The sequence below is a fragment of the Echinops telfairi genome, unplaced genomic scaffold (genome assembly GCF_000313985.2).
Source record: "Echinops telfairi isolate 266 unplaced genomic scaffold, ASM31398v2 ScPeMD7_7420;HRSCAF=8458, whole genome shotgun sequence".
In the NCBI taxonomy this organism is placed as follows: Eukaryota; Metazoa; Chordata; class Mammalia; order Afrosoricida; family Tenrecidae; genus Echinops; species Echinops telfairi.
Window position 1 is genome coordinate 18,013,817 of NW_022111320.1, and position 20,000 is coordinate 18,033,816.

The 20,000-nt window shown below is 44.9% G+C and overlaps 1 protein-coding gene across 1 annotated transcript in view; it reads right to left on the reverse strand.

The window, feature by feature from the left end:
* TNIK (TRAF2 and NCK interacting kinase) overlaps positions 1-20,000 on the reverse strand; it is a 445,063-nt gene that overhangs the window by 145,294 nt on the left and 279,769 nt on the right. The window contains exon 4 of the mRNA XM_045297671.1: positions 12,765-12,890. Within this exon, the coding sequence (XP_045153606.1) occupies positions 12,765-12,890 (126 nt within the window). The remainder of the gene's footprint in view (positions 1-12,764; positions 12,891-20,000) is intronic.

Sequence of the window (20,000 nt, forward strand, 5' to 3'; positions counted from 1 at the left end):
ACTCATAGCGACCCTATCGGACAAGGCAGACTGTGACTCTTGATGGGAGTAGAAAGCCCCGTCTTTCTCCTTTGGAGCAGCTGGTGGTTTCGAACTGTTGACCTAGCAGTCAGCAGACCACACGTGTTACCACTATGCCACCAGGGCTCCTATATGAAGGATAAAGACCTGCCTAAAACAAGAGGAGAGTTTACACCAAGAGGAGGATGGGACATTCTAAGGAAAGGATAGAGAGAGACACTTCCAAGAATTTACAACTCTGTAAAGGGACAGACAATTGTCCTTGAAGGCCCAGAAACATCGGTGAAGCCCAGGACATTTCATCATATGTAGCTTGAAACAGCCACGGGCCTCATGTGCATTGTTGATGAAGGTGTCAGTACAACGGGCACCAGTCTGTCCGTTTCTCACACCATGGTGGCTTTCATGCTGCTGTGATGCGGAAAGCCCTCCCACTGGTATTTAATAGACCAGCAGGGTCGCCTGTGGTGGGCAGGTTTCAGCAGAGCTTCCAGACCAAGAAATACTAGGAAGAAAGGTAAGGTGATTGATTTCTGAAAATTATCAACAAACCTTAAATTTCACAAGAGGATATACTCTGACTTGTGCACTTTAGATCCATCAGGAGGAGCCAGTCATTTGAGCATATCTTACTTGTTGAAGCAGAGGGCTAGCGGGAATGGAGGAGATCCTTGGTGAGATGGGTCCGTGCCATCGGGGCAACAATGGACTGGGATGGGTCAGTGCAAGGATGACTAAGGGCTGCATAATGTTTTGCTCTGTTGTTATTGGGTCATCAGGAGCTGGCAACCACAACCATCCACCCATCCACCCGCCCACCTACCTACCTACCTAAAGATAGCCAACACTCAGTAACTTTGTTCAAATGCTGCCTTGCATGTCAGAAGTATGTTAAGTCTTACTATATAAAACATGTGTTAGGTACAATAAGCTATAGCTATACATTTGTACACATGCATTTCTTTGGTTAACTGACTTAATGGTAAAAGTGCGCCTATTGGGAATTTCACATTTGGAAAAGAAATAATAGTATTCGACATTCATTTTCAAACCAGCATGCATTTAGAGAGAGAGATAAAAAACCCTTTGGTTATGAAATTATATTTTTAGGTCCGAAATGAGAATGCGAGAACAACAAAATCCAAGTCCTCCCAGAATGAAAAGCTGAGTCCCTGGTGTGAGAACTTTCCTCGGCTTTGCCAAGAAAGCTCCTGGATAGGGAACAACTTTTATATCCAGAGAGCCACAGTGGCAGTGTGAATTTAGTGAGCCATCTGTTATTCCTGGCGATCGAGAACAGTCCCATAGATGTGCTCGAGTCTCTCTGTGGAAGGAGCTAGCCCTCTCAGCCTGCGTGTGGCTGCAGACAGTCGATGCAGCCTTTCAGACGGGGCAGTGTTTTCTTCTGTTGTTCCGACTCGCTCTGAGTCAGAACCAACTTAACGGCACCCAACAACAAGAATAATGACAGTAACAGAGACGTTAGCTGCATCTTGTCGTTAGTATCCGGCACTCAAATGTCACAGCATACATGCAAGATCTTCCGGCAGAAAAATCTTCCAGTAACTATACATTTATCTATCTCTCTATTTTAATCATTTTATTGGGGTTTTTTACAACTCTTATAACAATCCATGCATCCACTGTGTCAAGCACCTATGTATATGTGTTGCCATGCCCCTTTTGCAAAACATAAATCATTACATGTCCATTTCCCCCTGGATCCAATCACAGACATTATCCTAGGGCGTATAAGAAGCTTTCCATTTTACACCTCAGAATGTCACATCCAAACAGAAGGATTTGGTGTGGATGAGGAAGCAAGTTAACACACATATGAAAAAACAGGAAAAGACAAGATTCTGACCTTTTAGAAATTAGGATGAAGCCGTTTGGTAGATGAACATTTTGAGAAGCGTTACATAAATAGGAACATCTACTTTGACTTGAAATTAATCAAGATGAGGAATCAGAAGGGTTACATTGGCCACTGGTAAAATCGCTCATGACATGACATACAGTCTTCCTTCAGAAAAGCAAAACGCTGTTTAAGCACAGTTCAAATGAAATGCATGGGGATAAAAGAAGAAAGCATTTCCCCATTCATGCAAAAGCATCATCCATCAATTCACAAAGTCAGCCCTAGTAAAGCTGAATTCAAGCCCACGTTGCAAGGTCTTGAATTGGGTGTAGATTTCGATCCGTGTTTGCATCTAAGTAAATTGCATTCTATGATGCTGTCACCCAGTGGAGCTGCAGAGACTGAGAATCAGCTCATCACCACTCCCATATATACGGAATTCAGTCTTTTCAAAACTCACTACTCACAAATAACAAGAGTCAACACTTTCTCTAGACAAGTGACTTAGCTTCCATGTGTGTAGAAAAAACATTCTTTATTTGTAACACCAACAAACACAGATTAAGACAACCCAAAGGAAAAAATGCTTCATTTCTGATACATGGAACTAAGGAAAAAGAACTTTTAGTGAACAATTTAATGAAATGTTCAAAAGATTTGGCTATGGGTGATTGAAGTGATAATGGTATGTCTATAGCCCCTTATTTACCTTTGAAATCTTAAAACAGCAGTTCTCAATCTGTGGGTCGTGACCCCTTTGGGGGTTGAATGACCCTTTCACAGGGGCTTCCAGATTCATCACAGTAGCAAAATTACAGTGATGAAGTAGCAACAAAAATAATTTTATGGTTTGGGGTCACCACCACATGAGGAACTGTTTGAAAGGGTTGCGGCGTTAGGAAGGTTGAGAACCACTGTCTTACATCAACCCAAAATGTAGTAGGCATGGTTTTTGCCACGTGAAGAAACAGTAACGAGGTAAATGTAAAACAGACTTAAGTTTGGAGGCTGTGGTCGATAGCACTGAAGGTTTTAGAAACGCTCACTCATTGGTAGCTGAAGGATGTCGGGCTGGTTCATCTTACTGTCTCACTTGCTTCTGAGAACGGAAGGCCCCTGGGTGCTTGTTAGGTCAACCAGCGATGAGCCACTCTGGGACCCGGCAGGTAAGGAAGCTGAGCTTGCATGGAAGACGACAGGGAGCGGAGGGGCCCTTGGAACCGCCTGGAGTGGGCAGGTCCTCTCTAAACAGGAGGTCTTCTGTTCAAATGTGCTGCTGCCATTTGGGGTTTCCGGTCCAAATATTTTTAAACAATCTAGTTTATCAACTTTTCAAGAAATCTAGACTCCTATGAAACTCTTTGATGTTCCCCCCCTCTAATTAAAACCACAACCCATGATGTGCACCAAATGAAACATATCTAGCCTGCTGGCTGCCAGTTTGCAAACTCCAACCTAGTCCAGTGTCATCAATTTTTATAGCTCAACAAACCAAATGCCAACGACACTGCCTTTTGCCAAGGCAATCCTGTCCTGACCAGGATTCCCAGGCTGGTTTTCAGCCAACTGCTAGAGTGTTTGCCCGTCAAAGGCCTGCCATACACCGTCAATTTTCAGGTGCACAACTGCTGGCGCCATCCCAGTGTGATGCCCCGCTCCTGACTTGACCACCCAATATTTGAAATGCTCGTGAGAATCTTATTTGCTTTAAGAAATAGATATTCCAGCGCTGTAGGTGTTATGGTGGCATCAAAAGTGGCATCACAGTGTGTGCCATCTAGCTTTCTAATGTTAGAGCAATGAGCCCCTTCAGGAGACATTATTTCTCAGCCCATGAATGGCAGGCAGGAAGATGGAGTGAGCTGCAGCAGAACAAGATGGCAATGCCGCGTCAGGAGCTCACTCGGCTTCCGAGAGATCGGAATCTTTATTGAAAGAGCTCGCTTTTTGATTTCCGGACCAAGCCCTGAGCGGTTGATAAAGGAGACGTACTTGGCCATTATTAGAAGTCGTTGTATTTCCACAAAGATCGGACACTACACAAGTGTTTATCTCTACAATATGACTGATAGACTTTGTACGGATTATAAATCAATCAGACACCTCAAGCAGCACCCAGAGTGGCCAGTGGGATGGATGTGTGTACGTCTCTGCCCTCCAGCCACAGCAAAAGAAATCTCTAGGAAGCACTATACGCCTTCTGAATTCCAGGAGTCCACATTAGAAAGGGCTGCTACTGGCTGCTGGTAGCTATGTCTCTATAAGATATAGAATCATCTTTTTATATGTCTGCAATTCTCATAAAGATGTCATTAGCATAAAGACTCAGTCATCTGTAACCTTTACAATTATTTGATAAAGCATCCCCAAAGGCTGACTGCATTTTTCAAGCATGTATTTCTTCGCAGTCCCAACAGTCTTAGCACTAGTGAACAGGCCTTCCTGTGTGGTTTGAAAGGGGACACTGAGGAAGGAAGAGGAAAAGGGCAACAGAAATCAACTTGCTTGAGCACAGGGTTTCAACCCTATTTTGAACATCCACTCTACGATGATGGGATTTTCCCCTCAAACGTTAGGAGGCCCCACAAGATTGCCAGCCATGGTTGTGACTGAAAAAGCGAGGCTCAAGGTTACTAATCCAGAGGCCTTGCAGTGAGTGAGCATGTCAGTGTTGTTGCTAAGCACCAGTGAGTTCTCTCTGGGTCATAGCAACCCTTTCTGTGCGACAGAAGAGAGCAGGAGCCGGTCTTGAGCATCCCTACAACCACAGGTACGTCTGAGCTCCCGGTGGCAGCCATTTTGCTCATTCATTTCACTGAGCACCTGCCTCTTCCTTTGCTGACTTCACCAAGGGTGACATCCTATTCCAGGGACTTGTCTCTGTTAATGACGTGTACAAGTGCGTACGACAAAGTCTGACCTTTTTCAATGCTAAGGGAGCATGCTGGCTGTATTGATTCAACAACAGATTTGTTTGCTCTTGTAGGAGGCCAGGCCACAGTCGATGTTCTTACCAATTCTATCATTCAAAGGCATAGATTCTTCTCGCTCTCCCTGATTCCTGGTCCAGCTTTCGCATGTGTATGACGTGAGAGAAAAGGACCAAGGCTTGAGTCAGGCACATCTTAGTCCTGAAAGTGACACCTCTTCTTTTCACTACTTTAAAAAGATCATTTGCAGATTTGCTCAAAGCAATACGTCATTAGGTTTCTTGACTGTGGCTTGCATGGACATTGGTTGTAGAACCAAGTAAAGAGGCGTGGCCCCCTCCATTTTTACAACCTCCAGGTTTCCTTCATTTGTGATGCTGTTGTCTTTTGGTCTAGTTGGGAGGCCTGGGATGTTATGTTCTATAACCCGATTCCCATCAATCATTGCTTCTGGCAATTAGGTTTCCACATTACTTTCACTTTCCTAAATTCCTTCTTAATTTGTTATCAAGTAGGAGTGCAACTAGACAAAGGAGGGATGGTCTGGGTGTCACAGTCTTTTAATAGCTCTGTATCTTCATTCCAGTGACAAGAGATGCTCCTGGACCATGGCTATGGCGGCCGACTCGGACAAGGGCTGGCATGTAAGGAGGGTTTCCTGGAGGAGAAGCCAGGAAGGTGTGGAAGGCTGAGGACCCACGTGAGCATGGCTGGCCAGGCCTGTCCCTGTGCAGAGAGCACTACATGTCAGAAAGAGCCCATTTGCCCTTTGTCTTCCAAAGGGAGCCGAATGCCGGGCTAGCGACTGCCATACTTTGCTAAGAACACATAACAGCAGGTAGACGAGCGGACTGTGAAGAAGACATGTGGCCTGCATTTGGAAAAGCTCAGGCTTGCCGAGCCCATAAAGGTGCCTTTCCTCACGCTCAGGAAGGGGATTGATTTACACTTGTAGGCCCCTAACTGGTCTTCTGATGCTATGGATTGAACTGTGTCCCCCCCAAAATATATGCTGAAAATCATCAGGTTTCATACCTCAGGATGCAATCCCGTTCAGGAATATGACTTTGTTTTGCTACTGAGATCCTATCAGTGTGGGTCTGGGGGATGGGCGGGTTATGTCATCCTTTGAGATATGAAAGAGAAGATTAGGCCCACAGAAGGAAGTGCACCCGGGGCTGGAGGATGCAGAAGCTGGCTCTCTAAATTCGTGCCATGTCCTCAAACGCAAAGTTACTGCCGCCATCAATTCTGACCCACAGCGACCCAGTAAGACAGAGTAGCACTGCCCTGGTGGGTCCCATGGAGAGGCTGGTGGTATTGAACAGCTGACCTGGAGGTTATCAGCTCAACACGTCCACCACCAGGGCTTCTTGCTAGTCTCTGAACCTGTGGGAAAGGACATTTCTCTCCATTAAAGACATTCGCCTGTGGCTACTCTGTGACAGATGGCCGAGGCAGCCTGCTCCCCCGGGCCTCCACCCCCTGTATCCCCGGCTCAGCCACAGGGATGCTTGATGATGGAAACGAAGGACATAGGCGTTCAAAACCATCCACCACTCTCCCTCCACCTCACAAGAGTAAAAGGGGCCATCTTTGCAGTGTCAATCCCTCTATGACTTGGACCCAGGTCACGCATCCATCATCTTCCTCATCTCTCTCTTTCCTTCACTCGGTTCCAGTCCCGCTGGCCTCAGGGTTGTTTCTGGAAAAGACCAGGTCTGCAAAGTCTTTCCTCAAGTTATCTACAAGAGACCTACCCTCTCACCAACGTTCTACTGCTACAACCTATCCTCCACCACCATCTCCTACTCTACCAGCACTTGCTAAGCTCTCGAAGTCTCTCTAATTCACTTTCTCATGGCGATTATTGTTTGTGCATGGTAGCTAGAATGTAAGCTGCATGAATGTTGGATCAATTTTGTTCACTAGTGGATCCTTTGTGACTGGAAGAGTGCCTTGCACCTACAGCGCTCGGCACACGCACACACTTTTTGGTGAGGGTGTGAGTGAGTGAGTGAGTGAGTGAGTGAGTGAACAGACAAATGAACACAAACAGGCTCTTGGTTCCCAGCATGGGGAGAGCAGCCCGACGGGTAGCAACTCGTTTCCAGAGGGCAAAACCTCCTGTTAACACCTTGAGGATGCGAACAGGCTTGCTGCTTTCTCCAAGTGCTGATCTGAAAACAAACTCTGGGTTTTGCTGCTCATTCAAACAACAACAACAACAGCCAAGGAGAAACTTCCAGTGCCGTTCACAGAACATCAGGTCAAGCTAGGTGGTCAGGTTGTAGGACCCGTGCATTCTTGGCCTGCATCAGGTACGAATGAAGGAGCTTCAAGACCCCGAGGAAGTTCACTGGGTTCATAGAACCCAGTAAAATGAATGACAGCTATTGTCCTTCCAGCTGTGACAATCTCAGGATTAAGAAAAGGGAGACAGAGGAACCCTTGATGGAGCACCCCATTTTTTCACTTCAACCAAGACTTGGAAACCAGTATCTAAATTTTAACAGTGAACCTAACAACAAAAACACCAATTAAAAACAACAACAACAACAACAACAACAACAACAAACAATGGCCCGAACTGGCCTATCTTGTGAAAAACCAAAATCAAACTCACTGCTAATGAGTAGATTCTGACACACAGTGCCTCTATAGGACAGGGTCAAACTGTCCCTGTGAGTTTCCGAGACTGTAACTCTTTATGGGGATAGAGAGCCCAAGGAGCAGCTGGTGGTTTTGAACGGCTAATCTTATGGTTAGCAGCCCAATGTATAACCACTACATCACTAGGGCTCTTTGTCTCATGATAGAAAAGATATTGTAACTATATCTGTGAAAGATACAGAACTAATGATTACTATCTCAGGTGATACACTGGGAGGTGATACCGAAGCCAAAGAATTGCTTTCTTTTAATTTGGAACCACGGCCTCAGATGAAAACCTTTGACAGATCGCACTGGATCACAGAGCACTGATCCTTCTTTATTTGTCACCTGCTACAGCTTAAAGCAGTCTAGGCGTCACCACTAAGATGCTCATCTGTAACCCTCTACAAGTCACACAGCACACAGACATTTCAAACTGGCTCACCCTCTCATATCCTGTCGAACCTGAACTCTCAAACAGAAATCTTACAAGTGCCTGGAGCAACCAGACTTGTACCAAGTATATCACTCAAATTCACAAAAAATTTACTTGTCAACATGTAGTTATGTAGCAATACACTGAAGTAGTGGACAGACTTTGGGCCTCTGCTCAAGCGCCCCCTCAATGCAAAAACATTTTGTTCTAACAACCTGGCACTCTGATGCTCACCCTCCTGGCACAATCTCTGAAGACAAAATGGGTGCATAAGCAAATGTGGTGAAGAAAGCGGATGGTGCCCTGCTCTCAAGAGATATAGCATCTGGGGTCTCAAAGGCTTGAGATTAAACAAGCAAGCATCTAGCAGAGAAGCAACAAGCCCATATGGAAGAAGCACACCAGCCTGTGTGATCATGAGGTGTCGAGAGAATCAGGTAACAGGCACCAGAACCAGAAGAGCCAAAGCAAAAACAAACAAACATACAAACAAACAAACAAACAAACACATTGTTGAGAATGAGGGGGGTCGGAGCAGAGACCCAAAACCCATATGTATAAAATAAGACATCCCTTCACAGAAGGGTCACAAAGAAGGGATGAGTCAACCAGGGCACAGTATATCACCAATGAACACACAATATTCCTCTGGTTCTTTGAGGCTTCCTCACCCCCCACTATCATGACTCCAGTCCTGCCTTTCAGTTCTGGCTAGACTGGAGCATGTTCACTGGTACAGATAATAGCTCACGACATATAGAATCCAGGTCAGATAAACCGCTCAGGAACAGAATTTGGAGTAGCGATACCAGGAGGGTAGGGAGAAGGTTGCGGGGAGAAGAGAAAGGGGGAACTAATCACAATGATGGGTGCATAATGCCCCTACCTAGGTTGGGGAGGGGGGCGTGGAACAACAGAAAGTGGTTGAAGAGAGACACTACTTCATATAAGATATGAAAACTAATAATTTATAATTTATCAAAAGGTCACAAGGATGGGAGAGAAAAAAGAGGAGCTGATAGCAAAGGATCACATAGAAAGTAAATGTTTAGAAAATTATCATGGCAACATATGTACAAATATGCTTGATTCAACTGATATATGGAATGTTATAAGAGCTGCAAGAGCCCCCAATAAAATTATTTTAAAACAAAACAAAACAAAAAAGAAGGAATCACAGGTGCAGTTCAGGATCGAGACTTAAGAGGAAGACAAGAAAACAAAGTGGTGACAAATAAATTTTTAAAATATTAACTAAACTACTAAAATTATTACCCAAAGACAAATGCCTTCCACACTCTTGGTGTGTTTACTCTAGATATTCATCCCATGCCTACATCTGTATGCATCTATAATATTTCCTTTCCACAGAAATGAAAATATACTTGATGTAATCACTAAAAAAGACAACGGTAACTGTTGATGTTTGTTCATCTACAAATACAGCACCGTGTCCTCTGAATGAAGTATCTGCTGTTGCTGGTGTTAGGGTCAGAGACCCATAGCAACCTATGGTACAACTCAAAGAAACACCACTTGTCCGGGCCGATTCTCCAGTCGTTGTGTTTGAACCCATTGTCCCAGTCAATGGGTCAATCCATGTGTTTGAGCATCTTCCTCTGTTTCTCGGACCCTCCATTTGACCAAGCACGATGCCCTGTCCAGGGACTGGTCCCTTCAGACACCATGTCCAAAGGACGCGAGGCAGAGTCTTACTGGATTTACTGTCAGGAAGCACTGGCTGAGCCTCTTCCAGGACAGATTTGTTTGGTGCTTCTCCCGATCTGTGGTCATTTCAGTGTTCTTCACCAACCTCACAATTCAAATACAGCAAATCCTCGCTGGTCTTGCCTGTGCGAGGCCCGGCTTTCATAGTCCATGACTTGGGTTGGGCGACGCACTTCAGTCCTCAAAGTGACCCTTTCTCTCCAACAGTTTAAACCGGTCTCGGGCAGCAGATAAGCACAAGGCAACATGTCCTTTGATTTACTGACTGCGATTTCCAGGGGCATTGATTGTGGATCCAAATGAAACGAAACCCTTGCTAGCTGCAGTCTTTTCTCAGGCGACGTCGGTGTTTTCTCTTGCTGGTTTCTGAACCTCCAGCTGTAATCCATACCGAGGCCCCCCAAAGGCGCTTCAATTCTAGGAAGCAAAGTTGGTTGAACTCCCTATCACAAGCTGTTGATAAGCCTTCCTCCAAGCTGGTGCCTCATTCTTCTCCAATACAACGCAGCTTCCCCGATAGTGCTTACGCGTCGTGCTGCTAAATGCAAGGTCAGCAGTTCAAAATGGGGCTTTCTACTTCAGTAAACTCTTCCAGTCTCATAAACCCACAGGGGTAGCTCCACTCAGTCCTATAGGGTCCCTGTGATTTGGCATCAGCCTGATGGCAACGAGTTTGGTGTTTGGTACCCAGATGGAAACGGTGAAAGGATACATCTCTCACACACATCTTCTTTGCCTTGAAGCCATGCAGTATCCCTTGCTCTCTCTGACCCTTTCGGTCCATGTGCAGGTCCTATGTAAGTACAACGAAGGGTCTGGAATCCTTATTCTCCACAAAATTACTCATACGTTCCTCACAATGTGTTATGATCCACACAATCAAATGCCATTGCATCGTCAATAAAATACAAGTAAACATCTTTGTGGCATCTTCTTTTCCGGACAAGACCCATCTGATGTCAGCAATGATAGATGCTCTGTGCTAAATCCTCCTCTGAATCCCTGGGATTTCTGGCAGCTCCCTGAGATTTCTGGCAGCTCCCTGACTATGGACTGCTACAGCTATTGTTGTATGATCTTCAGAAAAATTTTACTTGCCTGTGATATTGAGATTGTTTTGATAATTTACAAATTTTACTTGTAACTTTTTCTCTAGTGATATTTAAACCGCCCCATCTCTGGAAACTACTGAATTTGTTATTTGTCATACAATAACGATTTTGATGTAAATTTGTTATTTATAGTTTTATTTAGTTTTGAATTTTTAATTATATAAAAAATTTAAATTATATAGTCACATCCATCAATATTCTGTTATCTCTGCTGTCACATTATCTCTAGAACATATTATCTCTAGAATTAGCATATTTATTTTCTCCGATGACTTTTATACTTTTAATTTTTGCAATTATTCATTTATGAGACCACAGCTAAAATCTCACTATAACTGTTTTAGAATTCATATTAAAATAAGTAAAATCAATGTGATGATACAAAATGAGTTTATGTATCACGAAGTACATGTTTATTTATATTTCAGAAGGGTTGAATGGGGGCAAGGGTTCTTAGAAGTTCTTTTCCTTTCCAAAGATTGTAGTAGTGACATCAAACGACATAAAGATCTGGTTATTTTTCTGAGATAACATTACCATATATACTCATGGATAAGCCGAGGTTTTCAGCACATTTTGTACGCAGTTTTTGTGGTAAAATTAGGTGCCTCGGCTGCTATTTGGGTTGGCTTATACTCGAGTACATACGGTATTTCCTTTTGGTCTCCCACTGTGTTCCCTCGTGATGTCTGTCTCCTGAGCTGGGCGGTCGGCATTCAAGATTTGACGGGAGTAACTTCTACCCAAGTCTGTGCTCTTTCAGAAATTGCCCACCCAGCTGTCCTCACCAGGTCTGAAGTGGAGCACCGTGTGTGGCATATCGCAGACACTGGCCGATTCAGTGAGTTCTGTGTCGGACATCGACTTGGAAAATGATCAAAATGGTAAGTAGCTAAGGAGTATTTTCCGCATCATAATCCAGCATCAACATGCCGCTCGATGAACAAAGGGAGCCTCAAGACGGAAGAGAGCGAGATGTCAGCCACGTGGGCAGCTACTGCAAGAGCCAGGGCCCAGCTCTGAATGGTCAGGAAACGGCAAAGAAGGGTTATGCTGCAGTAACCTATAAAGCAGCATAAAGTCCAGTGACAGAAACCACGAGGAGAGGAACAAGAACCATTTGGCAGGTGGGACGCGGACAGGAGAACGTTTTGGGTGTCAGGCATACTGAGGTTACAGTATGGGTAGGGCAGCCAATTAGAGGTGTATGGTGGGCTGGGCCGTCAAAGATTCTGGACGAGGACTCAGGTCCGTGAACCAAGGGAAGTAGGAAAGGCCAGCAGACTTTACAGGGAGCTACATGTGAACTTTTGTCTCCTCAGAGGTGGCTCCAAACAAAGACCTGGTGATTTATTTCCCCAGACGAACAGCCACTGAGAATTCCAGGCTGACACACACTTTGGCTCTGACATACATGGGGTCATGCTGAACTGACATCGCATGGTATCAAACACTGATAGGTGTTATGTTCATAGAATTTGAATTTCAATTGCAGAACCGTCTGCACATTCGTGAAAAACAGGAGAATCAGAGAGAGAGAGAGAGAGAGAGAGAGAGCCTCAGCTGACCCTAGCTCTGCCATTTCTAACTGTATAGCCCTCAGGGGTGTTTACTTATGCTCTCTATAAATCTGAATTTCGCCATCCAAGAACTGGGGATCATAATACCTACCTCAAAGAGCTGGAATAAATTATATAATCTATAAAAAGTGCATGCCACGGTAACCTAGATTATAGTAAGAAGTCAACCAAGGTTCATAATTAATGGGGGGCAGGAACAGAATTTAAACACTAGCTTTGGGAGTGGCGTACCACAGGATGGAGGAAAGATGTAGAGAGCTTGAAAAGACGGAGAACTGGTGAGGGAAATGGGAGAAAACCTTGAAAATACAATGTGATGAGCGCTAAGGCTTTCAAGGAAGTACCCGATTAACGAGACTTGACAATAGAGACAGGGAGATGGGCCATTTGGATGGGTCTGTCCTTCATGTCAGTAAAGCCAATGTGGACACTGCTACATACCCAGAGCTGGTCGTCCATGCCTGGTGGGTTCTTTTTGATAAAAGCACCATAGTATGTAGCAATATTTCGGTGATGAGAATATTTCTTCAACATATTAATTTCTTGCTTGATTTCTTCCTCTTCATCCTGTATTGAAATGATAAATATTTTGTCATTAAAATCTATTATCTTGAGGATTCTGCTTCTCATTGCAAGCTCTTTCAACAAAGACTAAATTCTTCCTTAAGGTTTTTTCGGTCATGGTTATAAATAAGCGTAATCTTATATAGGCTTGGAAAGGGAAAGCTTACAAGTGAATATGATGTCAGTTTAAAGGGGTCTTCTGTTTATCCAGAAAATGGACATAGCATGCAACCTTCCGGAAAGAAGCACCTCATCCTTCCGGGCGGATGAGAGCCACGGGCACAAGCCACTGAGATAAAATTCTCTTCATGCAGATGAGAACAAGGTAGACAGGCAGTGAAATAAAATTCACTCCGCCTCTGGGGAAAATGGCCTCCAAAACTCAGAACTGTGGCTGTTCAGTCATTTCCCCTCACGTTGACCCCGTCCAGGTCGGCAAAGTACAACGGCCCTGTACAGTTTTCTTGGCCATAATCTTCAAGGAAACCGATTGTGAGGCTTGGCTTTCATGGAGGTACCTGGAGAGGTTCGAACTGCTAATGTCTTGGCTCACAGGACAGCACTTAACTATTGTTCCATACAGGCACAATCTTTCAAGCCCACTTGTAGAGAAGTACTAGACCGAAGACGGTGGGAATGTACTGAGGGAGTTGACAAAGCAAGCCCTGACCTCACTTCCAGTACATTCAACATGGAAAGGGGAAATGAGATGATGCCGCGATACTCTCTTACCAAGGAAACATTTTTTAATTTGCAGCTTGCGTTCATTCTGAGTTTCAATTCTGAACTTACCAACATGGGTCATTTTGGTGGCCTTATAAAGAGCCCCGGTGATGCTGCATGGTAAGCATTGGACTGCCAAATGGAAAGTCCGAGGTTCAACCTCACCGTCTGCTCTACGGGAGATGAATGACTCTACATGCTCTCATAACATACAAACCTGGAACCCTATGCAGGGTCACAGTGAATTCGAGTAGACTTGGTGGCAGTGGGGATTTTAGGGGGCAAGTAATGGTGGAGAATGTATATTCTTCTCTAGATATTTAAATGGTTTTACTTATTTATTTTAAATTTAGGTTTAGTCTTTATTTTTTTAAAGCACTTTGGATGTACAGAAAGACACAGAAAATCCAGAGAGCCCCGTATAATTTTTTCCTCCTGACCACCATGTCTCCTGAGAACATCTGGAATTCCCCTGGGACATTTGTGACGGGTCATGAACTGGTACTGACACAGGTAACTGGTGAGAACCCAAAGTGTACATTGGGGTTGCACAGTTCCATGGATTCTGACCCTTACTTCCTGTCACATGCTCTCATCACAGTAGCAGGTAGAATGGCTTCCCTGCCCTGAAAGGGCTCTGCGCTCCCCCTAGCCCCCAATTTTTGTCTTGGTGGAGGTGGGGACATCTGTTGGACTGCCAGTCTTTTATTTTGGAGGTTCGTGGGAAAAGCGTCTATCCCAGGGCCACTGTTACAGGCACAGCCACAGCAAGGGCCATACTGGATTCTAAGAAGCTCTGGCTCCGTGACGGGAAAGACAGCCCACCGGTCCCTCTCAGCAACCCCAGCCTCTGCCTCTTCTCTGGAGCTTCCTGAAACCCACCCGCCCCCTACCTCGGCCTCTCCTCTCTTCTTCACACATGCCACTCCTCATTCCTGGCTGAGTTTGAGCGGCATTGTCCAGGAGATCTCTCAGGCTATGTCAAATCACCCCCCACCACCAACACTGCTGCCCCACCCCCCACTTCCTTGCTGCGTCCTTCCCTTGGTAAGCATGAAGCAGGGGTGTGCGCTGTGTCCCCACTGCCCTCTCAGCTGTCTCTCCAGGCATCGTGAGCGCTCCGCTGCCCTCTGACCTCAGTTCCAGAGTCCCTTCGGTCTGACTCGGTGCTGACCCTGCCTGTCGTCTTGTGTCTCTTCCTTCGTCACACCCATCAGAACCCCCGGGCACCCAATGATCCGAGGAGCGTCTCTATTACTATCGCCCACAATAACCATAGCAAGGGCACCCCGCTGGCTTTTGTTCCCGCACCAAGCACTGTGCTGGTGGATGAACTGACGGGCAGCAGGGATACTTGCGAGAGCAGCACCCCAATGCTTACAGGAAACCATTAAAAATAGCACGAGGTGAAGCGGCGAAACACTGACATTTGCTGATCACACAGAAAGGATTCTTGGTGAACCAAAACAAGACAATAGAGATCTGCAAACCTAGGGCAACTACAGCACATTCTCTATCACATGGCCTGACAAAGTGAGGGGCCAGCCAACCGTCTCAAAATAGAATCCAGGCCTGGGATGCTGAGCTCAGGAAAGCACAGGCCCTCACCCTGGGGCAGTGGATGCGGGGCTGGGCTGGTGGCTGGTTGGGGTGCAGGGGGACGGAGGCCCACTCTTTTTCAGGCAGCGATCAGACGCTGCCCACACTTTCCCCCCACAGGCCGAAGAAGCGGCAGGCCTTCACAGACCCACAACTGCGAGGCTTCACTTTTGCTCAGGGTTCCGTGCCGTGTGCCTGAGAACTCTCACGATGGTGCATATTGCTATTTTAAACTCACTGCATGGAGCCACATACTTCTGGATGGCTGCGGGGTGGGAGTGAATGTACTTTGGGGAAGCCTAAGTGGAAGGGGGCAAGCCATGCACCAGGGTTTCCATGCACAGGATGGCTCACAGCTGCTGGGCTCAAAGAGGCAGAGATGTGCCAGGCAATCCAGACCCAGGTCACTCCCCAAGGCAGCCGGGCACTCTCCTGTCTGGGTGGGAATTCCGGCTTCGGCTGTAAGTACTTACTGCTTGCCTGTTGTTAACAGGACAATGTGGGAGAATGGGGTTGGTGGGTGGGGGTAGGGGACTCAAAAAATGCTTACCATATCATTAAGGAAATAAGGACTCATGAAACAGCTAAATAACAGTGTAATTTAGCATATAATTAAATCCAACATAAATAGTATCAGAAGTCAACACATTGGCCATCATCTTGCAAAGGTAAAGGGAGGCAACAAGGCAATGAGGAAATTATGCACTGAGGTTAGGAACAGAAAGATGAGGGTACATAGGTGGGCTGCAGATTGAGTTTAGGCTCCACCCCTTTTTGCCCACAAGGTCTTGGGAGAGTAGGCCACCTTTTTTTGGGGGTCTAGGTTTTCCTATCTAAAATGAGATACAGATATATAATATACCATGCCCCAACCCCAGCCCGACGGCCATCACGTAGACGCCAACTCGTGGTAATCCTATGCAAGGTGGGTGTCCCATGCCATCTTTATAGGAGCAGACAGTCTCATCCTTCTCCAGAGGTGCGGTGGGTGAGTTTGAATCATCGACCTCCAGGTGGGCAGTCCAATGCTTACAAATATAAAAGCTACCAGGGCTCCTTCATATTATAATAATATTACTGTATGTCCCAGATTTTTGCATGAGCATGCTTATCACTCTTCTCAATGGGAAAAATGTAAAAAAGATAGAAGGGCTGATATCTAAGGAACCTGTATTCTGGGTTTAAATGGCACTGGCCTCCAATACCACTATGTACACATTGTGGGTAAAAAAGATAAATCTCCAACAGACAACCTTCACCTTGCTCTTCCACGGCCTTGTGAGAGAGCATGCAATCAGGTCACTGGGGCTGTTTATTCGATGTGCCTCCTTCAGGGAAATGATGACAGTAAGTAATTCTATGAGACTGAAAGGGAGACACTTACCTGAGCGACAAGAACTCACTTAACCCTGCCATATACAGGCCACCCTCTCACAATGTGGCTCATTAAGAGAGATGAATTAAGATGCTTTCAAAAGACACAGAGAACAACACCTGTGGCCAGCATGAGCCTCACAAGGTACCAGGGATGTCTGCCTGCTATTCTGTAAATGAATTATTCCTGTGTCTTAAGTATTGAACAGAACAGAGTTCAAGCTCATTGGCAAGGTAATGATCACAGAATCATAAAAAGAAAAGAAGTAATGGTGCCAAATTGTCACAAAAGGAGAGTAATTTCAATAAGCAGAGTTTGGCACTTAGGAAGAACCATTACTTCAATCTGAAGACAGCCAATCTACTTAAAGCTGATTGATTATGTACCCTTAGGCGTATCGCTTACACTCTCTGCATGTCAGCTACTTTTACCTATAAAGGGAATATGAACACCTATCTAAGCCAACTCTCAGGCTTTGGAAATAATTGAGTACTTAAACATAGCATTAATATCAACATAGGGAAGAATTAGTTCCTTTCTTCAAGATTATGGGAGTTTATTTATTGCTTAGTGTTTGTAGTAGAAGGAGAAAGATGGCCACCATATTTGGCAGCCTCCTTGAAGCCAGACTCGTACACGTGAAGAGCTCTGGCCAGTGGAACATCGGCAAGCATTTGCATGCAGAGACTCAAAAAGTCTTTGTGCAATGACACTTGCTCTCTCTTATTGGTTACTTGCAGGGAACCCGCCCACCATGTGAGAGGCCAGAGCTGGCCTCACGCAAGATCAGAAACCTTAGGAAGATCTTGATGTTTTCAAATGTAAACAAACGAATAATTCCAGGAGATGTGTTTAAGCCATTAGACTACCTCTGATGAAGATATCAGGATCATGACCTTGGTCCTAAAGTACAATCAAGGCCACCATAATGCAATGCTCACTGTATACCAAACGCTGCGCCACGTGCGTTGTCACATCATCTTAGTTACCACTCAAAACAGCTCTACAACTTAAGGGTTTTCAATGATCCTATTTTACAGGCATCTGAGCTGTGGCGGTGTAGTTATGTGTTGAGCTGTTAGCCACACATTCAGCTGTTCGAAACCTCCAACCTTTCCTTGGAAGAAAGCCAAGGCTTTCTACATGGAGGAGTTCCAGTCTCAGAAACGCACCAAGGCAATTCTACCCTGTTCTACACGATCACTATGAGTCGGAATTGACTTGACGGCATTGAGTTTTCATGTTATTTTACAGGTGTGGAAACGGAGTGTCAGAGAACACAAAGAAGCCCATTGCAGTCGCGTGAACTCGGACTCACAGTGACACTCTGGGAGGTGGACAGGGCTTCCGGGGCAGCCTGCCTCTTCTTCTCTGGAGGGGTGGCTGGCAGGTCAGACTGCCAACATTCCATTGGCAGCTCGGTGCCTCACCACTGCACCACTAGGGGTCCTTGAGTCTATGTAATTTCCCTAGATTCACACACACACACACATATATATATATTTTTAATCGTTTTATTAGGGGCTCATACAACTCTTATCACAATCCATAGATTCACATATATTTTAACTATTGGAGCTGAGGTTGAAGCCCAGATCTGTCTGACATCAAAGGCAGAACCTTAAATTCACACACACACACACACACACACACACACACACACACACACACACACTCCTAGGAGAAGGACAGTTGCACCAAGGTAATTGATTAAAACCAAAACAACTAGCAAAAAAGAAAAACGAGTTTAGAAGCGTCTTAAGCCAGGCCTGAAGAGCAACCTGGCTTTGGTCCTCCAAGAAAGGAACTCAGCGTACAAAAGTATTTGTCATGAATTATTTCAGGGGCTAAGGAGGAATTTTAAGTTGCATATTGATGACACCAAGGAACTACACTTTAAGTACTTACAATATCCTGGGATTTTAAGACAGAATTAATCAGACGGTTAATATGATCGTGCTCTGTCTCTCTCTAACAGTCTGCCAGGCATTGAACTCTCAATCCACGGAACAGAAATAAACTAAGTCATCCCGACAGCAAGCCAAGGCACCGGTCAGCTTGAGTTTGAGAGGGAGTATAAGGTTTAAACTCATAAATGCCTCTATTCCTCGGTGTCCAAATACCCGCCAGAGCCCTGCCTGCCCCTGCTCGCTGGGCCTGGCTTCAGAGCAGCTGTGAGCATCAGGGCAGGAAAGTGTTAACAGAGCCATCGTTTTCACCTTCATGGTTGGCTGGTGATGACAAAAGGGAAGGCAACTTATTGTTAGGCCTCAGAGAACATCAGAATTCGAAAGGATCATAGATATCATCCAAGATGTGGCCTGAAGGAGGGGGAGGGAGTATCGTAGTGAAATCCTACCTTGACTAGAAAATATACCAATATACAACTGATTAAAAAGTACATATTTTATAAATAAACACATTTTTGTAAGTTTCAACATGTAACAACTACCTGTGAAGTTAAGCAACAATAACAAATGGGTTTTTTAAGTGCATATAAAATAAAATTTGTATAAGAAATTGAAATGTACATATCAGCTTTTATCTCTCACTAATTTTCCCATTCGTTTTGGTTCCAAAGAGTGGAGAAAAATCTACATTTCCTGGGACAATTAGTTGTAAGTGGTAGCAGTTATTTTAAAGAGTTTGCCTGGACATTTCAATAGGATTTTCGAATTGAGGCGTCAACCCGCTAGACAAATGTGTTCAAATTAGCACGTGGCATTCATGGTCGGCAAATAACATACAGTGTGGGTTTTCTGTCTTAGAATCACAGTTTATTAAATGTTCAAGTATATTAAATGTTTAAGTATATTAAACGTTAAGAGAATATTAAGCATTGCATCAAGGTGAATTTCTGCACCTGGGTCTATGCTTTTTATAGCTCGAAGGAAATAGGACTAGAGAGATGTTTACATGTGTTTTACTGAATATTCCAAGGCATTTGACGGTGTGGACTGTAACAAACTATGGAGAGCCTTAAGAAGAATAGGAATCCCAGAACATTACACTCTGCTCGTGTGGAACCTGTACCTGGATCCAGAGGCTGTTGTGTGAACAGAACAATGGAATGCCGCAGGGTTTAAAATCAGGAAAGGTGTGCGTCAGGGTTGAGTGCTCGCACTGTGCTTATTCATTCTGTATGCTGAGCAAATCATCAGAGAATTGGGTGATATGAAGAAGAAGGTGCATCAAGATCGGAGGGAGGCTTATTAACAACTTTCAATATATAGATGACACAACCTTGCTGGCTGAAATTGAGGAAGAGTTGAGGCACTTGAGGACGATAATCAGGGTGTTAGTTCAGGTAGACTAGAGACACAAATCCAGGGAGACATTTCTGAGAAGCCACATGAAGCTACCCTGAAGCAGTCAGAGTTTCAGAGCTGAAGGAACCACGTGGAGACCCCTGCCAG